The sequence below is a fragment of the Urocampus carinirostris genome, chromosome 13 (assembly GCF_059441175.1).
Source record: "Urocampus carinirostris isolate Australia breed hairy pipefish chromosome 13, RoL_Ucar_1.0, whole genome shotgun sequence".
NCBI classification, from domain to species: domain Eukaryota; kingdom Metazoa; phylum Chordata; class Actinopteri; order Syngnathiformes; family Syngnathidae; genus Urocampus; species Urocampus carinirostris.
Window position 1 is genome coordinate 1,766,848 of NC_142361.1, and position 19,328 is coordinate 1,786,175.

Genomic DNA, 19,328 nt, shown 5'->3' on the forward strand with positions numbered 1-19,328 from the left:
GAGAGAAAGAATGAGACAGAGAAACAGAGATCAAAAGAGATAGGGAAGAAACAAAAAAGAAAAAGTTAAAGAGAAACGAAAAAGTAATGCGAGAGAGAGAGAGAGAGAGAGAGAGAGAGAGAGAGAGGGGGGGAGAGCATGGGAAATAAAGCAAGAGAAAGTTACTGTTTTTACTTTGTTTTTTTTATGCCAAAGAAAATATTGCTATCAAATAGCTCAACGCAAGAATGCAAACCAGAATGCAGGTTGTGCTCACGGGTAAAAAAAAATTCAACCACACGGGTCTCACATTGCATGTTTTAAAAATAGGCTTTATTTTACTAAAATGCAAGCTTGCCGTGCAAATGCAACTATAATTATTGTCACAAAGAAGGAAAATAAATAAATGATAATATTCTCGCGTTTTGTACAGAATCATTCTTTAGAAGTGGCATTACACAAGAACTCTGGCCATATGACATAAGGTTATACAAATATGCAAACACATTGGTACCCCACGATGGTAATATTTTTTGTTTTAGAGCATGGGTCTCAAAATCAATTGAGTTGGGGGCCGCTGAAGCTAGGATCCAGGTGAAATTAGGCCAAAAGGGGTTTTCCACAAAAATAGCGCTGATAAAAATATTCCTCTGTTCTAAAGGAACAGTGTATATTCTTATTCTTCATAACCGTAGACTCACTTCCAGGGAGCTGACATGATTGTCCGTCATCTCACTGCTCCAGGTACGGCCAAAAGAACCCTTGTGAAAGGCTAGGCAAAAACATGAGAAGGGAAAATGGTGCTATTTGGTCACTCTGACTCTCTGTAGTTTGTAATCTGCTTTGTAGCAATCATTTCCTGTAGCACGACACAATACAACAACACATAGTGGTCCAATATTAGAGTGTCTTTAATGCACAAACAAATGTACCATTGATTATGTACATGAGGCCTCATTATTTTATATACATTGGCAGAAACACCAGCATGTGTACAAGTGACAACCTCAATTTGTGGTCAGGCTAAACACATTTAATAGCATCTGAAATTTATTTAACTTAAATCATTCTTTTCAGGAAATCAACATTATATCTACCGTCAAATTTGCATCACGCCACGATTTACACCACCGTTCAAGTGTCTGGGGTCACCCTGACAATTTTGTGTTTTCCATGAAAATGTCACACTTCTATTTATCAAATGAGTTGTCCAATGCCTGTGTTCTTATGTCCATATCAATATCTTATTTTTGCTGTCAAGTCTCATACAGTATATGACTTTTTCTTTGCCACATTGCCTTGATGGACAGCACGTCAGATTCACCTCTTCCCTGTAGATGTTGACACTGGTGTTTTGAGGGTACAATTTCACGGAGCTGCTATTTGAAGACCTGTAAAGAGTCGGGGCGGCAGTAGCTCAGGAGGTAGAGCGCTCGTCTTAGGATCAAGAGATCACAATTCGAATCCCGGCCCCTCTGAGTTATATGTCGAAGTGTCCTTGGGTTAGACACTGAACCCTTAATGCCCCCAATAAGCTGGTTGGCGCCTTACATGACTGCACGGCCGCTATTGGTGTGTGAGTGTGTGTGAATGGGTAAATGTGAAGCACATTGTTTGGGAAGTCTTCATTGACTTGAAAAGCGCTATATAAATGCAGATTATTTCATAAAGAGTCAATTTCATATTTCATAAAGACTTTAACGTCTTTGTTGTCTTGCTTGCCTGTGCCTCTCATATCTCTTTCTACTCTGGTTAGAGCCTTTTAATGAATAGAATAGAATTTACTTTTATTGTCATTCTTTGTAACCATGCACACAGAACGAAATGTCGATACACCTGACCCGTACAGTTAAACTGAAGCGAGCCGATGCAGCCGCAGCCAAACAGGGCGCCGCCATTTTAGACCCAACTGCTTTGTTGGGAGTCATTAGGTGACCAAACCCCCCAATTCCAACCCTTAATGCCGAGCGCCAAGCAGGGAGGCAATGAGTACCAATGTTGTAAGTCGGCTGGTTCTCTTAGGGGTATAGTACACACTGTTCTATGATATCGTCAGTTCCTCGGCAATTTCTTGAATGGAATAGCCTTTTTCTCTTAGAACAAGAATAGAATGTTGAGTTTCACACAGAAGTTGTTTTTCCGGTGATTCGGAAACTTTAATCACAACTACAAATGTGACGCCCCTGATACTCGACTACCACAATGGAAGGTCAGTTTTATAGCTTTTTTAATGAGTTAAAGTTTTCAGCAGTGCTTGCGTTAGTGCAAAAGTTTTCTAATAATCCTTTAACCTTCTAATGTAGGGGTCTCCAACGTTGTTACTAATTAGCGCAGAGCAGAGTTTGATATTGTTTGATTATTAAAACGTGTAACTGAATATGTATTCACGATCACATGAGTTTTCCAGTTATATTACCGTATTTTCCGCACTATAAGGCGCACCTAAAAGCCTTTATTTTTCTCAAAAGCTGACCATGCGCCTTATAATACAGTGCGTTATGTATGGATTAATATTAAGTCACAAAGTCTTGCAACTAATGCAAGCAGCCGCCGACTAGATTTTCCCCGAAGGCGAAGTAGTCTGCGGTGTATGCTGGGATTTATATACCGGCGTTTCATTTCCTAACCAATGTGTCAATCATCATTTGAATCAGTCACTATTGGCTAAAGTTATTCGGCGGTAAAGGGGCAGATGCTTTTTATCATTTACAGGCTGGCATAAGCTAAAGGGGCGAAACAAAGCCTGCAATTGGCCGAAAAAGATGAATGTGAATCACACGTTGGGTTGCACTACGGCATAGAGAAAACATTTTTTACTATTCTGTATTTGTAAATATTTTACTCTCCTGGATTTACTACACTCACGGTTGTAAGAAGACCATGGTTACGCATCATTATTGAACGTGATGGCTGCAAGAGAACTTAGGTGAGCTATGCGGCTTTATATTTTCCCGGTATCTTGTTTTAGAACGATCTTGATGTTTCTGTGAGGAGTCTATTTTTAAACTAAATTCAATTCAAAGTGTGTCTTGTCATATGCACAGTAAAGAACCACGTTTCCCTGCACAATAAAATTCTTACTTTGCTGTCCACACAGTTGCCAGCAAAAAATAAAATGGAAACTAAGAAATGTTTGGCATTTCTTGAATCTCAGGACTTTAACCTTCCGAATGATATTTGGAACGATGCATTTGAGTGATTGGTGAGATCGTACAGACACCGTTTCCGTACATTTCTGAGACACGTATTTGCTTCTTTGCAAGCTTTAGGAATGTTACGGGGGTAATAAGTTTGACTGAACTATCTGACTGTTGGTATGTAAGTATATATATATATATATATATATATATATATATATATATTTTAAAAGTATGGGGCGGCATTGGCTCAGGAGGTAGAGCGCTCGTCTTGGAATTAAGACACTGAATCCCTAATGCCCCCATAGAGCAGGTAGGCACCTTGCATGGCTGACTCCCTATTGGTGTGTGCGTGAGTGTGTGATTGGGTAAGTGTGAAGCACTTTGTAAAGCACTTTAGGAGGTCTTCAATGACTTTAAAATTGCTATATAAATGCAGACCATTTACCATTTGAATAGAATATACCTTTATTGTCATTGTTACAAAATGGATTTGCACCAACTGCTGTAAGCACAGGGCAATGTATTGGTGTGCCCTTGCGATGCAAGCACAACTAATATAATCCCCCGAGATATTATTATTATATCTATCTTCTTCCGCCGAAATTTGACGGGGAACTCCTCCCAGAGCTTTTGGAGTAGCCCAACGATTCATGTATCTTGCGGGGCCCCGGAGACCAAAAAAAGTCCCCATCCAGACTAATGTATTTTGAGATTCTCCCATCCGGTATACATGGGCCCATTCATTTCTATGGGTAGTCATGGAAACAAGGGCTTTTCCATTTACTAAGCAGGGATGGTCCAGGGTGGCTATAGGGGGCCCGACCCACATTACCTTTAACCATGGGTAAAATGGTGAATTCCAAAGAGTGGATGCTAGCGAGAGGATGCTAGCAGCTATGTGCGCCGCTAGCAAAGTGTTGGGCTGGCATAGCCAGCCCAAGTATTAGCGCAAGCTAGCTGTAAACACTGTCGGCAATGGGTTGGGCTGGCACAGCCAGCTCAAGTATTAGCGCAAGCCAGCTGTAAACACTGTCGGCAATGCTAACTTCTTCATGGTAAAACATGTTGGTAATGCCAATATTTTAATGACTTCACAGAACCAAGTAAAAAAGGACAGAAACATTTCTCTGAGTTAAAAACTTTATGCTAACTCATAATGCTAACAACCGGGGTTATATACATGCCGGGATGATCTTCCAGATCAATCACAACTCTTACAATTGCCGCGGGAATTGTCTAGTTATTTGAATATTATTTGGGATATTTTAAAGCAACCCTTCCGTTTGAACGGCAGTGTGAACCTCTAATGATTCTTGGCATCCAATTAAATTGAACAAAATGAAAATAGTTGTTTGTAAACTTGTTTAGCTACCAGGGCAGTTGAGTACTATCCCAGCTATAGGCTTTACCTGTTTTTTCAAAATCCAGTGCTTCCACAATACCCATGAGGTACTTCACAGAGTGCTCTGCACTAAACAGTTTACCCTCCGGTACGTTCCTGTGATATGGCCTTGACAAGTCCGTGTCTACGGTTCCTGGATGCAAGGAAACACACACCACCTGTGGGGGAAAGCATACAAAACATAGTCCAACCTGGTAAGCCGCCGTTAACCTTTGGAGATAAATGAGGGTTCTTACACCGTATTTGATGGCCAAATCCAAGCACTTTATAAGCACTTTCAAGGCTCAATTTTCAATTTTACAAGTACCTTCAAGGGAAGAAATCTAGCATCGATCAAAATAACTTTGAAATAAAGATCAAAGCGGCGCCGCCGGGAGCGGCAGCCTTTCCAGCAATGTTATTTGTGTTATTTCGCACTTTTGTGATTTATTGTTTTAAGTGTCTGCTTCCATCTTTGGTGTTCTTCGTCCCGTTTGACAACTACACTTTGGATTACTTTCTATCAGATCATTTTGGGTTTTAAGACACAAAAATGAGTTTATTCGAGGAATCAACTCCTTGCCCTGAAGAATTCTCGTGTCGGCATGATGAGGGGACCCCATCGCGGCGTTATAAGTCTTCGGTACGTCTGTAATCATAGTGAACTCTCTACCAAATAAGACCGACGAACTGGCTGTGCTTGTGAAAAACATCAAAGCACACAGGGAGTGCAGTTTGCTGTGTTTTACGGAAACGTGGCTCACGTCTAGCATACCGGACGCAAACGTGGCGCTACCCGGCGCTACTCAAAGCTATCTGGCTTCAGCGCTGTTAGACAGAGACATGAAAGCCTGCGGGAAGCGGAGAGGAGGTGGACTTGCTAACACAAGGTGGTGTATCCCTGGGCACAAAGATTTCCATCTGCAGCACGGACGTCGAACTTTTGGACTAGCGTGTGACGTCATCCACTCCGCTGTGGCTAAACTACAACAAAGCACCCCAAAGACATCCTGTTAATCTTTTATTAAACAACAAATGAGACTGCTGGAAGTGTGAATTTCCCTACGGGGATGAATAAAGTATCTATCTATCTATTTATCAATCCATCTATCTTGCTACTAGCACGTAATTTGCTATTTGCTATTTTGTTCCTATCTATGATCTACGATCTATTTGTGTCAATGGGCAGCTATAAACTGACATGAATTCTGCCATTCTACTTCAACAATGCACGTGCAGGTTGGCTAGGTCACACTTAAGTGAAGTGACATAATTGTCAGACATCTTGCTGACGTCCCAAATTTGGACTCATTTTAATGATATCCAATGCTCCATAAAAATGGGTGCGACTAGTAGGGGTCGGTGAAACTTCACATGATAACACCATAATGACAAGCCACCAGAATAGGCGTGTCGGCATCATTTCAACACATTTTTTTTCCCATTTATTGCATATCTATAGAGTCAGAATGCCAAGAAATGTGGCAATTTCAAGCTTTTTCAAGCACTTCACTTAAATTCAAGAATTGTCCTGACCTTGAAAACACAAAATCAAAATTCAAGTTGTTAAGGATTTCAAGCATCCGTGCGAACCCTGGATAAATGCAAAAAAGAGTAAATTACCTTGGGTCGACTGCGGCCCAATTCAATGGAAATATTCTTCGTGGCCATATTCAGGGCTGCTTTAGACATTCTGTAGCTGTACCATCCACCAAGACCTTTAAGAATAAGCAAGAATACATTACATTTATTAAAACACATGTACTGTACATCTTTATTTTCGATAGATCAACCGATAACCAGTCCATGCTGATAATCTGCAATCAATTTAAAACGGAGTCATTTTGTCTCCTGTGAGGGAAAGCACGTGTCAGTTTGTTGTGTAGCCTAACTTCAGCGGTGTCCCACAGGTATATATGCATCTGATTGGTTAGTAAAGCATGAGTCAGATCCAATCAGTCACGATACATAGGCCCAATCCCATTTCTCTCACTCGGCCCCGAGAACCCTCCAGTGAGGTCCCTCGATAGAGGAGTGCCCTCCGCGAGTGGAGTGCAAAGTGGACAAAGTTGGACAAGACTTGCAAGGTTCCACCCCTGTCCAGGAGATGGCGGTAATATTAATTGGCTGTAGACCTCAGTGACGTATTGGTCTACGTCACATGTAAACAACTCGAGTCTCAACCTGTAGTGTGTCAGTTGGAGAGTTCGTGCAACGTTAAAAATGCCCGCTACTGCTGTGTTATTACCGATTGCCTAAAAGCTCATCATCTTTTCCGTGTCTCCAATCAACGGAGGAGAAATGTGCTATACTGAAGACAGCTTCGGCGCTATGTAGTGCTGATTCATCTTTACAAGGTACGTACACTCATTAAAAAAAATGACCCGTTCGGTCAAATACAGTAAGAGTTAACATACAATGCACGTTCACATAATACCCTATGTTTGTGTAGTCATAAATGGCAATCTACTTATTAGTATCTTAATGCCATTTTATGACATATAGTAGGGGTCTTGAATCTGTGACATGACGAAACGTAAACAAACACAAGAACAGTCCACCTGACCCTTTAGCTGACATAATATCGTCACCAAACTTCCCTGTACGACCCAAAAACCTTAGTTCATAAGGAATTTAATTCAAAAGAGTTGTCATTGAATATAAAAAGGTCATTTCAACATTTTTTCATGATGCTTACATCACAGTTAAAGCGGTCTTTTTCTTTTCTATGCCCACATTTATGTCTAAATTGTTTGTTATCTATTGTGTTCCAGAGTGGCTGTCCCATAAGCGTGGACAGGTTGGACAGGTATGTTCCCATCCTGTGCTTATGGTTGGATGTGGAGTCAGAACTCATTCAGGCCCTGCAGGAGCTGCTAAAGAGGGAACAGGGCCATGGCTGGAGGTCCTGATCTACGTGTACTGGCTGGTCCACGCTCTGTCCTACTGTGTGGTGTCACGGGTCTTCAGGGTTCCCAGGTCCACCGTACAAAGAATTGTCCACAGTTAATATGGAATAAATTGCCCAAAAGCCATATTTTAGGCTCTGGAAGTCAGACCCACATTTGCATTATGTGCTTTTCTGCATTACTATTCAATAAACATCTTCATTTTGAGTAACACCTTGGTGGTTTATTTCATAATGATGTGAGATACTGTGTGTGAACTATGTGACTGTTGGACAGAAAACAACTACAAATCACTCCAGCTTAAATAATAGTTTACTTTCAGAAAAACAAACTCACATTGGGCCAAAATACATTATAGTAAATAAATAATGTGTCACAAATTTTAACAAAAATATACCAATACTTCCATAAAGCTGGAAACACAAACTGGAACTTCATTGAGTTCTTAATAAAAAAAAAATCATTTTATAAAACAAAGGGAAACATTGCAGAGATGTCACTGTTCTGGAAATTTGTCCACGAGCTTCCCAAAAAGGACGGGAACCGCTCAGTTTTGGCCACAGTTTCTTCGAGCCTTTTCCTCGCTCCGGCAGACTCCGCTTTCAAAAAGTCAAGGAGTGTATCGTGCTTCCTTTTTTTTCTGGGTGATTTGGGGTTTGGCGCCGGATTAGAAGGTGCCAACGACGTGCCCGGTGGTGTGGATGGCGTGGTAGCTGTGATGGTGACCAGCTCTTCCACGGGACGTTCTACAGTGGCCTTTAGGTTGGGTGGAAATAACAAGAATTACTGAATGCTGATGTATTGTACAAAACAACTGTGTATAGGATGCTCAACAAGTTGATATGAGACAGGAAATTATAGGATGTGTTCTGGATAATTATTTGATAGTGAATAGATACAAAAAAATGACATGTTATTCTTATGGCTGTAAGAGCCTTCTATTGGCCAGCATCACATATGCTTTAGAATTGTCTCCACATTTGGACAACATTTTGAGAAGGTAATTAGTTTACTTAATATGTGTTTACAGAGAAGGCAGTGGACTATGTGATAGTAATTTGTTTCAACTGTATTTCCACGTGAAATTCGGAGACATTACTCATAATGCATGATGAAAACTAATGCATTCTGATCTCACATGAAAGAATCATATTGTAAATAAAACACGACACCCGAAATTGTGTGCAGTAAACAAGGGCTTATGTCCAGAACGGTATTCTGACTATGCTCCATGTAGATGTAAAAGCACGACTCGTTTAAGATACAAACAGGGATGGGCTGAACCGTGATTTTCTGCACAGTTATCCTACTTTAGAGTTTGTAGCGTGAAGATTATTTTTTGGCAGCTCCCTTGGTAGATTTGTGCACTTCGTAATGTAGCGATTTTGCAATGTTCATGTTTTAACGCGAAAATACGATTTTCTATTGCATTTACGTCTAACTAAGATATCTCAATACATTTTGTTGCAAATACATGCGTGGTTGTGGAAAACTACTTACATTTGTGCGGTTCCTTTCCGGGCATGTTTGTTGATATTGAGAATTCGCAAAGCCTTCTGGGTAGTCACTTCGCCGCCAAGTGAGGTAGGGAGCCCCCTCGGTCTTGAAGTGGTTACGACATGGTTTGAGGGCACTTCTCCCTCGGACTTGAGAGTATCGGGACACACCCCATTTTCACGTGAACGCGCAAACCGAGTGACTAGGGCACATAGCGAGTGAAAGTGCGAAGAATGGGACTCAGCCATAGTCTCCTCCCACACAAAAAGTTGTGGCCCTCACAGAAAAAAGATTAGGGACCCCAGGCGGTCAATCTCATTTGACGCCGCTAATTTTGGTTAGCACAGACTTTAAAAGCCAATTTTTCCAAAAGAAATCTGTTGCGAATCGATTCATAGCCCTGTTGTTTGAGGTCAAAGAGTCCTGCCTGTGTAGTCATTTGGTGCTGAGTGTGTATGTGTTGGTGGTATGGGGAGATTTTCTCAAATATTTACCAGGGTTTGTACACCCTTTTCATTGCCAAATTCAAGCACTTTCTAGGCCAGTTTTTCACGTTTTCCAGTACTTTCATAGGAAAAAAATCCAGCGGCAATTAAAATACGTTTTTTTGGCTTTGATGACGAAAATAAAGTGGCTTTCTTGCTACTAGCACTTACTTTGCTATTTTGCTCTGTTCCTATCGATGATCAATGATCTCTTTGTGTCAATGGGCTGCTATAAACTGACATGAATTCTGCTTCAACAATGTGGCTATGTCACAATTGTTTTCAAACATGGAAAGGGCTCAATAGGTATTGGGTAATAATTGAGTTTAATACAGACGAAATGACAAAATCATAAAATTGAAATGAGATTAATTTGGCCTCATTTTAATCATATTGATTGCTCACAAGCAGAGTTCATTCAATCCTTTAATCGACTGGTGATATTTTGCTTTTCGTTTTACTTATTCTAATACAGTGGGACCTCGCTACTTTGCGGTTCGACGTCCGCAGATTCAGAGCTTCGTGGTCTGTAATGGTAAAAAAAAAAAAATCTTTTTTTTTGAAGGGGCGTCGCCATTTTGCAGATGTTCACTTTTTGCGGGAATCCCCCTCGGCTGACGACCCTAGCACGGCGCGCCGTTCTCGTTTTCCCGGGGTTGTGCGGTGAAGCGGAAGCCACACCAAAACCGCGCGCCGGTGTTGTGCCCAAATCCGACTACCGTACAAAATCCTCCCCCCCCCCCGTGAACACGCATTCTGCTGCGCTTCCGACAGGCCGGCCCGCTTGGCTTGTCGCGGTGTCGTGCGTATCGCGCCTGAAAGTACCCGCAAAAGCGCAAAGCGAGCCCCTAACCGCTCGCGAATAATAAGGATAAGCGGGGCAGATAATGAGATGAGATTTTTTTTTTTTTGAAGGGGCGTTGCTACTTCGCAGATTTTCACTTTTTGCCGGTGGTTTTGCTCCCCATTAAACGGACAAAAAAAATAATAATTAAAAAAAATATATATATATTTTTTTTTCTGGGGCAGCACGGCGGCGCAGTGGTTAGCGCGTGTGCGGCACAGTTCTAAGGTCTTGGGAACCTCCTGTGTGGGTTCAAATCCAGCTACCGCCCTTACTGTGCGGAGTTTGTATGTTCTCCCTGTGCTTGCGTGGGTTTCCTCCGGGCACTCCGGTTTCCTCCCACATTCCAAAGACATGCATGTCAGGTTAATTGGCCGGCCCAAATTGACCCTAGGTGTGAATGAGTGAGTGAGTTGTCTGTCCCTGTGTGCCCTGCGATTGGCTGGCAACCAGTTCAGGGTGTCCCCTGCCCACTGCCCGATGATTGCTGGGATAGGCTCCAGCACCCCCGCGACCCTACTGAGGATAAGCGGTGAAGCTAATGAGATGAGATGAGATATTTTTTTCTTTTTGAAGGTGCGCCGCTACTTGGCGAATTTTCACTTATCGCGGGTGGTTTTGGTCCCCATTAACCGCGGTCTTACTGTATATACTTTTGGTGTGTCTTTCAGAGGATGTGTTTAAAGTGGTTGAAATATATTTTTTGTGTGCATTTTATCACATATAGTTCAGAATAAATCATATATTTATGTTTTATTTTGCATTTTTAGGGATTTTGTGTTGTTCAATCTTTAATCTGTTAAGTGTGTAAATGCTATGATTGTTTTGTATATTGCAAAATTTATTTTGTAGATCTGTGAATATTTTAATTCGCATTTGATTTGTTTTTTTTTAAGCCAAAAGAACTGGTTTTCTAAAAGACAAGCCACTAGAACAGGCATGTCGGTGTCATTTGCATGCCCGTTAAAAAAAAAATAATCTTAATTTACAGACTGCCAAAAACATGGCAATGGCAACAATTTCAACACTTCACCTAAAATTCAAGTTTTGGCCTGACCTTAAACAAATTAATATTCAAGGATTTCAAGCACCAGGACAAACCTTGCATACAGGTGTTGAGTAAAAATGACAGAAACATGTACTGTAGGTTACATTTTCAGTCGCAAGAAACTTCTTCCCATTACAATTTACCATTGGGAGATGCTACCCTAATATTTTATGAAGGCCATAAAAATGTGCATAATTTCTACGTAATTGTTGAACTAATAAGGGTTTCATCCGAGGCTCTTTCAAAGGGGGCGCGATCAACCTCGGGGACGTTTTATTTTTGTTTTTAAGCAGTCCTACAATAAGGTGCAAGTTTACCTCCACTACACTAGGGGGCTGCAGCATCCTCATTTGAGGGGGGACGCAAGATGTTTTCTTTCTAAGGCGGAGTGAGAGGAAGTAATTGAGATACACTGCATTATTACAATTAAAATATTGGTCATTAGCTTCCTTAACCACGAATAGTCAGTATTGGTATCGGCACTCCATCGGTCAAATTTGAGTGATTTCCCAACTTTACCGTTGTCGCCAATGGAGCCGACTTTGGCTGTGATATTGACGATGATACCGCTATGTTGCTTGGCCTTGTCTGATGACTGTCTACCAAATCCACAGTTGCCCTTCTGCAGGAGGGGAGCGAAGTACTTGGCCATCACCAGAGGACCCACTGTGTTGGTAGTCAAGGTGCTAATGATGCCCTGAAAGGAGAAAATAAACATGCAATAGTATCGTATTTTTACGACCATAACACACAAAACGAGTCTCAGATTTACTTCAAATTGTGCAGTGTGCCCTGTGTGTGTGTGTGTGTGTGTGTGTGTGTGTGTGTGAGAGATGTAAAAGGCTGAAGACACAATGAGGCTGCGGTTCACACAGCAGACCTTAATGCTCAATTCAGTTATTGGGGTGAAATCTGAGTGGCTGGGGGGTGTCAATGGGCTGATCCAACGAATGATGACAGCTAGCTTTTTGCAGTTCGTTCCATTTTAAAACATTTCATCAATTAAATCAGACTCTGAGGAAAGTCAGAAGAGCGCAAAGAAATGGTGACCATCAGCGCGTCCGTAGATTGTTCATGGGTCCGGAAAGCGACTGAGAGACATTGTGAGAGGCTGGAATCTGGCTGACTGCGACGGCTAAGCTACGAAACAACCCTCACAGGATACCCCTGCAGACTGTGTATCTCACCAACGCCAAATGTATTACCCATGTGAGGGATGACATGGAGCTACAACTCATGAAAAAAATTGCTATGAGACTTGAGGATACCCCAATGCTAGCATGCAGTTCAGCCAGCCGCTCTCTGCATCACTTTCTCCCACTATTATACTATCGTAAAAGACAATAAAGATCATTAACAAACTGCAGTCCTGTGTATATTTACAGTTGTTATTTTGTTAGTTTTATACTCTCAAGTCACAAAGGACGTCATCTCGAGGTAAGTTTGACACTTGGAAGCTTTAATGAAGATGCAGCACTACTTCACGTTTTTTCACTTTTCGCAGGGTTTTTTGTCCCCTTTGACCGCGATAGCCGAGGGATAACTGTATTTATTGACATCCAAACACTATTATATGACTCATTAATTAATCTGTGTTTTTGTAAAGGTAGACGCACATGTGAAGAAACATCCTTCAGGCTCGTCTCTCCTTTGCCGGACGGGTGAAGCAAAGCCGAAGAATTGACTAGCAAATCAAGCCGCCCGAAGGTTTCTTTCACGCTGTCGGCCGCCTTTCGGATGTCTTCCTCGTCATTTACGTCCACTTTAAGAATCGTCAGCTGCTTCGGGTTTTCCTCGACCAGGACTTGAAGATCTGATGCCCCGTTCGGGTTTCGACACGTTGCTATAACACTTGCCAAGGGTTTGTTTTTTAAAATGTGCTTGCAAAATTGCAACCCAAGCCCCCTGCTAGCACCTTGAACGAGGGCTACGGGAGCCGCCATGACACCCGAATGACCTAATGCTAATCAGAAGATACAGTGGTAAATAGCGAAGAGTCGTTCGTGAACGTTATGGCTTTATGAACCTGCTCTTGGGAGCCGGCGAGCGGTTTTAGGCACCACACCGGCCCACAACCAGTCTAGTACCATTCAAGGCGCATTAGCACACCCCACACCTCTTCTCTTGTGATTTGTTAATATGCATTTTTACCATATGGTTTATGTGTTGTTGACTTTACACTTTTTGAGCAGATAAGGTTAAAATGGGATTTGTACTTTATAATTCATTTTTGTAGAGCTGCAGGTGTTTTACAGGATCCTGTGTTGCACAAGGAGGTTTTGTATGCAACATATTGAAAGATTATTCATGTACTTCATACTTTACTTGATTTTGCAATGAAAAGTCAATATTTTTACACATTGTTGTGTCGCGTTTTTCAAGGATTCCACGTTGCTTCACTTTAAAGTTGAGTAGTATAAAAGGTTCTAATTTTAAATGAGCTAAACGTTCAGGGTAATAATTTAGTTCACTGATCACTAAACGGCCAGGGTCATTGGGGCACCACCTTATGTGGTGTCTGTTGGGCAAGTACAACCTGGTAGTGCCCATCCCTCTCCAGGTCGTATTTTTGGGTTGGCTTTGCATGAGACAGAAAGTACTGAATTATTTCAGTTTATTTGAAGTAATCATAAAGTAACCAGTCTTTTAAGTAGCAACAAAGAAAAATGAATGATGACCACAGGTAAAGTTAAAAACTGAGAAACTGAAATCTTCATTAACACATTTGTGCATATTGCTTGCTTGTGGTGAGCTTTATAATCATGTAGGTAAAATAAGTCTTACTGTATGAACAATAAAGTGTAGATATAATTTTACAAAGCAATAAAAACTGCTTACTTACTGCTCAAAAAAAGAGTATAATAGTCTCACCAAGACGCCATGTGTTGCCAAAGGCTTGCAAAAAGTTCTACTTTTTTTGTAGAAGTCAATGATTTAAGTCATCAGTGTTAAAATGTTTGGTATTGTTTGTTCCACTGTTCATGACTTAATCAGGGATTTGATTGGTGTAACTGCCCTTTTGGATTTAAGAAAAAACGCATTAGGAAATAAAGACAAATTATCTTATTTTCAGATTCAGATTCAGATCTACTTTATTGTCATCCTAGTACACGTGTATACAGAACGAAATGTCGATACATCTGACCCGCCCAGTTTCCTTCAATGTACAGATATAAGTAAAAGTTGTATTGTATTATGGCTACGTATAGTATTTTACCATAGTGCCGATAGTGCAAGAGGAGTAGCTAACCAGATGTGCAAAATGGGCAGTCAGGTTAACAAGTCAGGTAAACAGTAACATTAACACTGTAACAATAACGCTGTAAGTACAATAGTGCAGAGAGCAAATGTGCAAATGTTATTTAGAGTGACCTTGAAATTTTCCTTTACATGCAATTCTCTATGTGCCTTTCCTGATTACTCTAATAATTTAATAGGATTACAGATTTGTTTTTCGATTATTAATTCATTTTGTGCATAATGTTGCATTATTAGTAGTAAAATACCAATTTAAAAGGACCCCAAAAACCTGTCTTTGTTTCTTCTTTTCCTCTTTGTCTTTTTTTGCTTTATTTTTCCCCTTAAGTCGTGCATCATGTTACATAATAATAGGTAATATATTGATTGAAGCAGGGGTCAGCAAGTTGTGTGTGTGATGGTTATTGTTTCTTTAAAAATAAATAAAAAATAAAATAAAAAAATAATATTGAATGACTAACTTTTTTGTATGGATCTTGTTTTCTGTTAATTTAAAATAGTTTTTCTGAGACTTTAAATTTCTGGTTACAAACATATATATATATATATATATATATATATATATATATATATATATATATATATATATATATATATATATATATATATATATATATATATAATTTTTATTTTATTTTATTTAAAAAAAAAAAAATTGTTTTGTTTCTTTGTTCCATTTTTTAGAAGTTGTGGTTGCCAACCCCTGGATTAAGGCAAAAATCAATCTGACGACCCGTATTAAAGCCGAAATGCAGAGCTGAAAAGGCCAATTCTCTGAAAATAGTCGGAATTCCCGTCACTCATTGTAAAATGTCTACAGGAATTGTGGGATTTTAAGCAACACTTGTTTCAGAAATAGAATATTTATTTTCTTTGTCAAACCGTCAAAGGAAACTTCGTTAGAAGCATCCATTCATCCAATAATAAAAACAAAACAAAAAAACAAAATAAAACCAAAAACAAAGATTTAATGTCCAGAATTAAACAATCAAATTTGCGTGTCTAGTTTGAAATGTTTGGATTTTTTTGACTCAATAGGGGGGCATTAAATGTGTTTTCTTCATTAATTTGTGTTTATTTTGTATTTCTGAGAGTAAAGAGAATAAAGAACTGTTATTTGTTTTGATAACAAAGCAAACCCGGAAGCACAATCCATTGGCTTTGACAAGCCCTTTATTCATTGTTGATCATTTAGGGCGATTCAACAACAATCGTGTACTTGCTAAATATAAATATACGATTTCGAAATTCCAAGACAACTTAACTAATACGCGTAACCTGTACGAATTTCAGTCACTCTGGGTTGATAGAATTGGATTTCGGTTCTCTAACCGGAAAAAGATTTTAGCTTAGCAACCAACAGACCAATGGGCGCACGGCGTCATTTCCATCGCTGCTTCTTCGCTTGCTAGCTCACTTAGTTTAGAATCGCCTAAAGATTTGAACCACAATGGCTAACAAGAGAGAGTAAATGCCACTCAAGAGCAAAGGACCCCTGCAGCAGATCCACAAAGAAGTGGACGACATGAGGGGGCAGGTTTGTCACAGGAGACGCTCACCTTCATGACGTTAAACTCGAGGGTGTGGGTGTTGCCATACATGTTTAAACCATGCTAGCTTTAGTAACCAAACTCGTTTGCGATGAATGGGATGGCAATAATAGAAATTGTTGCCACTAAAAGCTAAGTGTTGCAAGTGTTTTTATAAAATTTTCTCAAAGACCATTTATGGCCATATGTACATATCATTGACATGTGTTTTTGTTCCTAGCTGGACAGTCTGTTGAAAGATGTAAAGGGTGAGGTGGAAACAAAAGAACAGTCCCTAAAGAGGTGAACAATTATCACTTTGTACTAAAGTGTAGCCCGAAATATTTCACACTTTGTCACGTTTTAAACAGATGCATTGAACTCCAGGGATCTGCTGAGAAAACTCTGGAAACTATGACAAAACTGACAAAGGTGAAACTTTCAATGATATGACTGCTGAAGAAGATTGACCAATAACAATCATTATGTGCTTTGCTAGGTCGATGAGATTGCTCCTGTTGGCAACTATGACCAGAGAAAACTAGAGGAACAAGGGCGACTGCATAACCTTTTGGAGAAGCTGGACATGATTTCTGAAGAGCTTTCACCACCAGGACCCAGCACAGAATCAACAGCAAGGTTTTTTTTTTTACTCAATTCAACACAGTATGTCCTTTTAAAGCAGTGATCGGTAGGGCTGTCACAATTAGGAATTTCTGGAGACGATTAATTGTCGATAATCACTATTGATAAACATATTGTAAACCCCCCCCTCCCCACTGCATTATATGCTAGTATGATAATTCTATCAATGTATCTTTATACCGAAGCCATTTACCCCTAGTGGGATGTGGTTAGAGTCCAGAACACACGCAAAAAAGTGCAGGATTTCAGCCTGTCTGATAAAACAATGCACAGGTGAGATAACAGGTCGTAAGGTAATTTAATCAACTTTTCAGTAATAAACTGCAACATTTTAATGAAAGTGCAAAAAGGAGTTGCACAGATGAGAAAAAAATACTCAAAATTCAACACACACATTAAGCGAATGCAGCAGCATAGCATATAAATGTCCCTTTGCTTCGCTTCAAGTTTTAGGATTTAAACACATTTAAAGTGAAAACAAATGTCTCTTATCTTTGCTCCAAGTCCTCACAGGAGTTATCCATACATCCATCCATTATCTTCTGGGGCGGCAGTAGCTCAGGAGGTAGCGTGATCGTTTTAGGATTAAGGGATCCCAGTTCGAATCCCGGCTTGTCCGTGTTACATGTCGAAGTGTCCTTGGGTAAGACATTGAACCCCCAATTACCCCCAATAAGCAGGTTAGCGCCTTACATGGCTGCACAGATCACGGCCGCTATTGGGAAATGTGAAGCACAATGTAAAGCGCTTTGGGAAGTCATTGACTTGAAAAGCGCTATATAAATGCAGATCATTTCAGATCATTTCATTTCCGCTTATCCGGGGTCGGGTTGCAGGGGTAGCAGCCTTATAAGGGAAGCCCAGACATCCCTATCCCCAGCCACCTCCTCCAGCTAATCCGACGGGATCCTGAAGCGTTCCCAAGCCAGCCGAGAGACATAGTCTCGACACCGTGTCCTGGGACGCCCCCGGGGCCTCCTGCCGGTAGGACATGCCCGGAACACCTCCCGATGGAGGCGTCCAGGAGTCACCCTTATCAGATGCCCGATCCACCTCAACTGGCTCCTCTCAATTCGGAGGAGCAGTGGCTCTACACAGAGTCCCTCCCGGATGACTGAGCTTCTCACCTTACCTCTAAGGGAAAACCCAGACACCCTGCGGAGGAAATTCATTTCGGCCACTTGTATCCGGGATTGTGTTTTTTCGGTCATAACCCAAAGTTCATGACCATAGGTGAGTGTAGGAACATTGATCGACCGTTAGATCGAGAGTTTTGCCTTTCGGCTCGGGTCCGAATGACGGGAGAAGCTGCACCGACCCGTCTGTTGATCTCCCGTTCCATCCTACCCTCATTTCTTAACCCTAACCCTAACAGTCAGGACCCGTCCCCCCACCCGAAGGCTGAGCGTACAGGCGCTGAGCCGTGGAGCAGCTAATGCCCACTCCGGCCTCTGCGCCTCTCACCACGGGCAAGTCCAGAGTGGAAGAGAGTCCAACCCCTCTCGAGAGGACTGGTACCAGAGCCCAAGCTGTGCGTGGAGGTAAGTCTGACTATATCTAGTCGGAACTTCTCAACCTCAAACACCAACTCGGGCTCCTTCCGTGCCAGAAAGGTAACATTCTATGTCCCAAAAGCCAGTTTCTGTAGCCGGGGATCGTCGCGCCAAGGACCCCTCCCTTGGCCGCTACCCAGCTTTCTACGCACCTCCTACAGGTGGTGAGCCCATGGGAGAAGGGACCCATGTCGTGGTGAGCCGGACCCCGTGAGCAAAGGCCCCGGCCACCAGGCGCTCGCCAGTGGAACCCACCTCCAGGCCTGGCTCCAGAAGGGGGCCCCTGTAACCCGGGTCCGGGCGAGGGAAATCGTGGTCCAATGTTATTTCTCTTCATAAAAGGGTCTTCTGATCCGCGTTTTGTCTGGCCCCTCACCTCGAACCTGTTTGCCATGGGTGACCCTACTAGGGGTTTAAAGCCCCGACAACATAGCTCCTAGGATCATTAGGACATAAAAACTCCTCCACCACGATAAGGTAGCAGATCATGGAGGAGAAAAGGAGTTATGCATAAAAAAAATGCCGGCAATCGCAAATGTGAAACATATTCGCAATTAGACGACTATGTCATATTTGTGACAGCCCTAGTGATGGGCAACCACCAGAACACGGATTAGTACCGGCCTGTGGGTAGTTTGGTACCATGCAGCACAGAAAGAAAATTAAGTTACATTATTTTTTACCTATTGTTGTTTTACTGACACTTCTATGTTTCAAACTGAACTTAAAACGAGGCATTTGAGGCGTTACATTTGAATTAAAATCAGTTTGGTTGGCACGGGCGGGCGCAGTTGCCGGTTCGATGTCGCAACTGTCACATTTGAAAAACATTCAACTTTACAATAGCGACCAGAGTGTGTTGCTATTAGCACGTCCGCCTCACATTTTTAATTCCTGCTACACGCCTACTTGTTTGGAGTTTGCATGCACTCAGGTTTCCTTCCACTTTCCAAAAACATGGCTGAGGTGGCCACACCTCAGCAACACTTGTTAGGATCATTATTGGGCACGTTACTTTAATAAAAGCAATTAGTTATAGTTAGATTTATTACTTTAACTG

General features: G+C 41.4%; 2 protein-coding genes across 10 annotated transcripts in view; one reads left to right on the forward strand and one right to left on the reverse strand.

The window, feature by feature from the left end:
- Positions 1–297: 297 nt before the first annotated feature.
- LOC148353472 (uncharacterized) lies at positions 298–13,286 on the reverse strand. 4 transcript variants are annotated; one of them, XM_088351333.1, is made up of 5 exons: positions 12,900–13,286; positions 11,803–11,980; positions 6,124–6,218; positions 4,529–4,679; positions 298–751 (listed from the first exon to the last, which is right to left on the reverse strand). In XM_088351333.1, exons 1-5 carry the CDS (start codon positions 13,224–13,226, stop codon positions 663–665), a joined length of 840 nt encoding a protein of 279 aa, XP_088207459.1. In that variant the 5' UTR covers positions 13,227–13,286; the 3' UTR covers positions 298–662. The 4 variants fall into 4 exon arrangements, with proteins under 4 accessions (XP_088207459.1, XP_088207460.1, XP_088207463.1 ...); XM_088351334.1 differs by having other exon boundaries at positions 721–838; positions 12,900–13,285; XM_088351337.1 differs by lacking the exon at positions 298–751 and adding an exon at positions 873–1,370 and having other exon boundaries at positions 12,900–13,284.
- Positions 13,287–15,706: 2,420 nt separating this feature from the next.
- Positions 15,707–19,328, forward strand: part of nphp1 (nephronophthisis 1) — a 37,334-nt gene continuing 33,712 nt past the window's right edge. For 4 of the 6 annotated variants that reach the window (XR_015852465.1, XR_015852464.1, XM_088351323.1 and 1 more), the window contains exons 1-4: positions 15,707–16,078; positions 16,312–16,373; positions 16,442–16,502; positions 16,570–16,709. Coding sequence is in view for 4 of the 6 variants with exons in the window: in XM_088351323.1 (XP_088207449.1) it covers positions 16,013–16,078; positions 16,312–16,373; positions 16,442–16,502; positions 16,570–16,709 (329 nt within the window). In the remaining 2 variants the exon portion in view is untranslated. Of the gene's footprint in view, positions 16,079–16,180; positions 16,233–16,311; positions 16,374–16,441; positions 16,503–16,569; positions 16,710–19,328 lie in introns of those variants that run through there. The other 2 variants (XM_088351321.1, XM_088351324.1) reach the window with 2 other exon arrangements.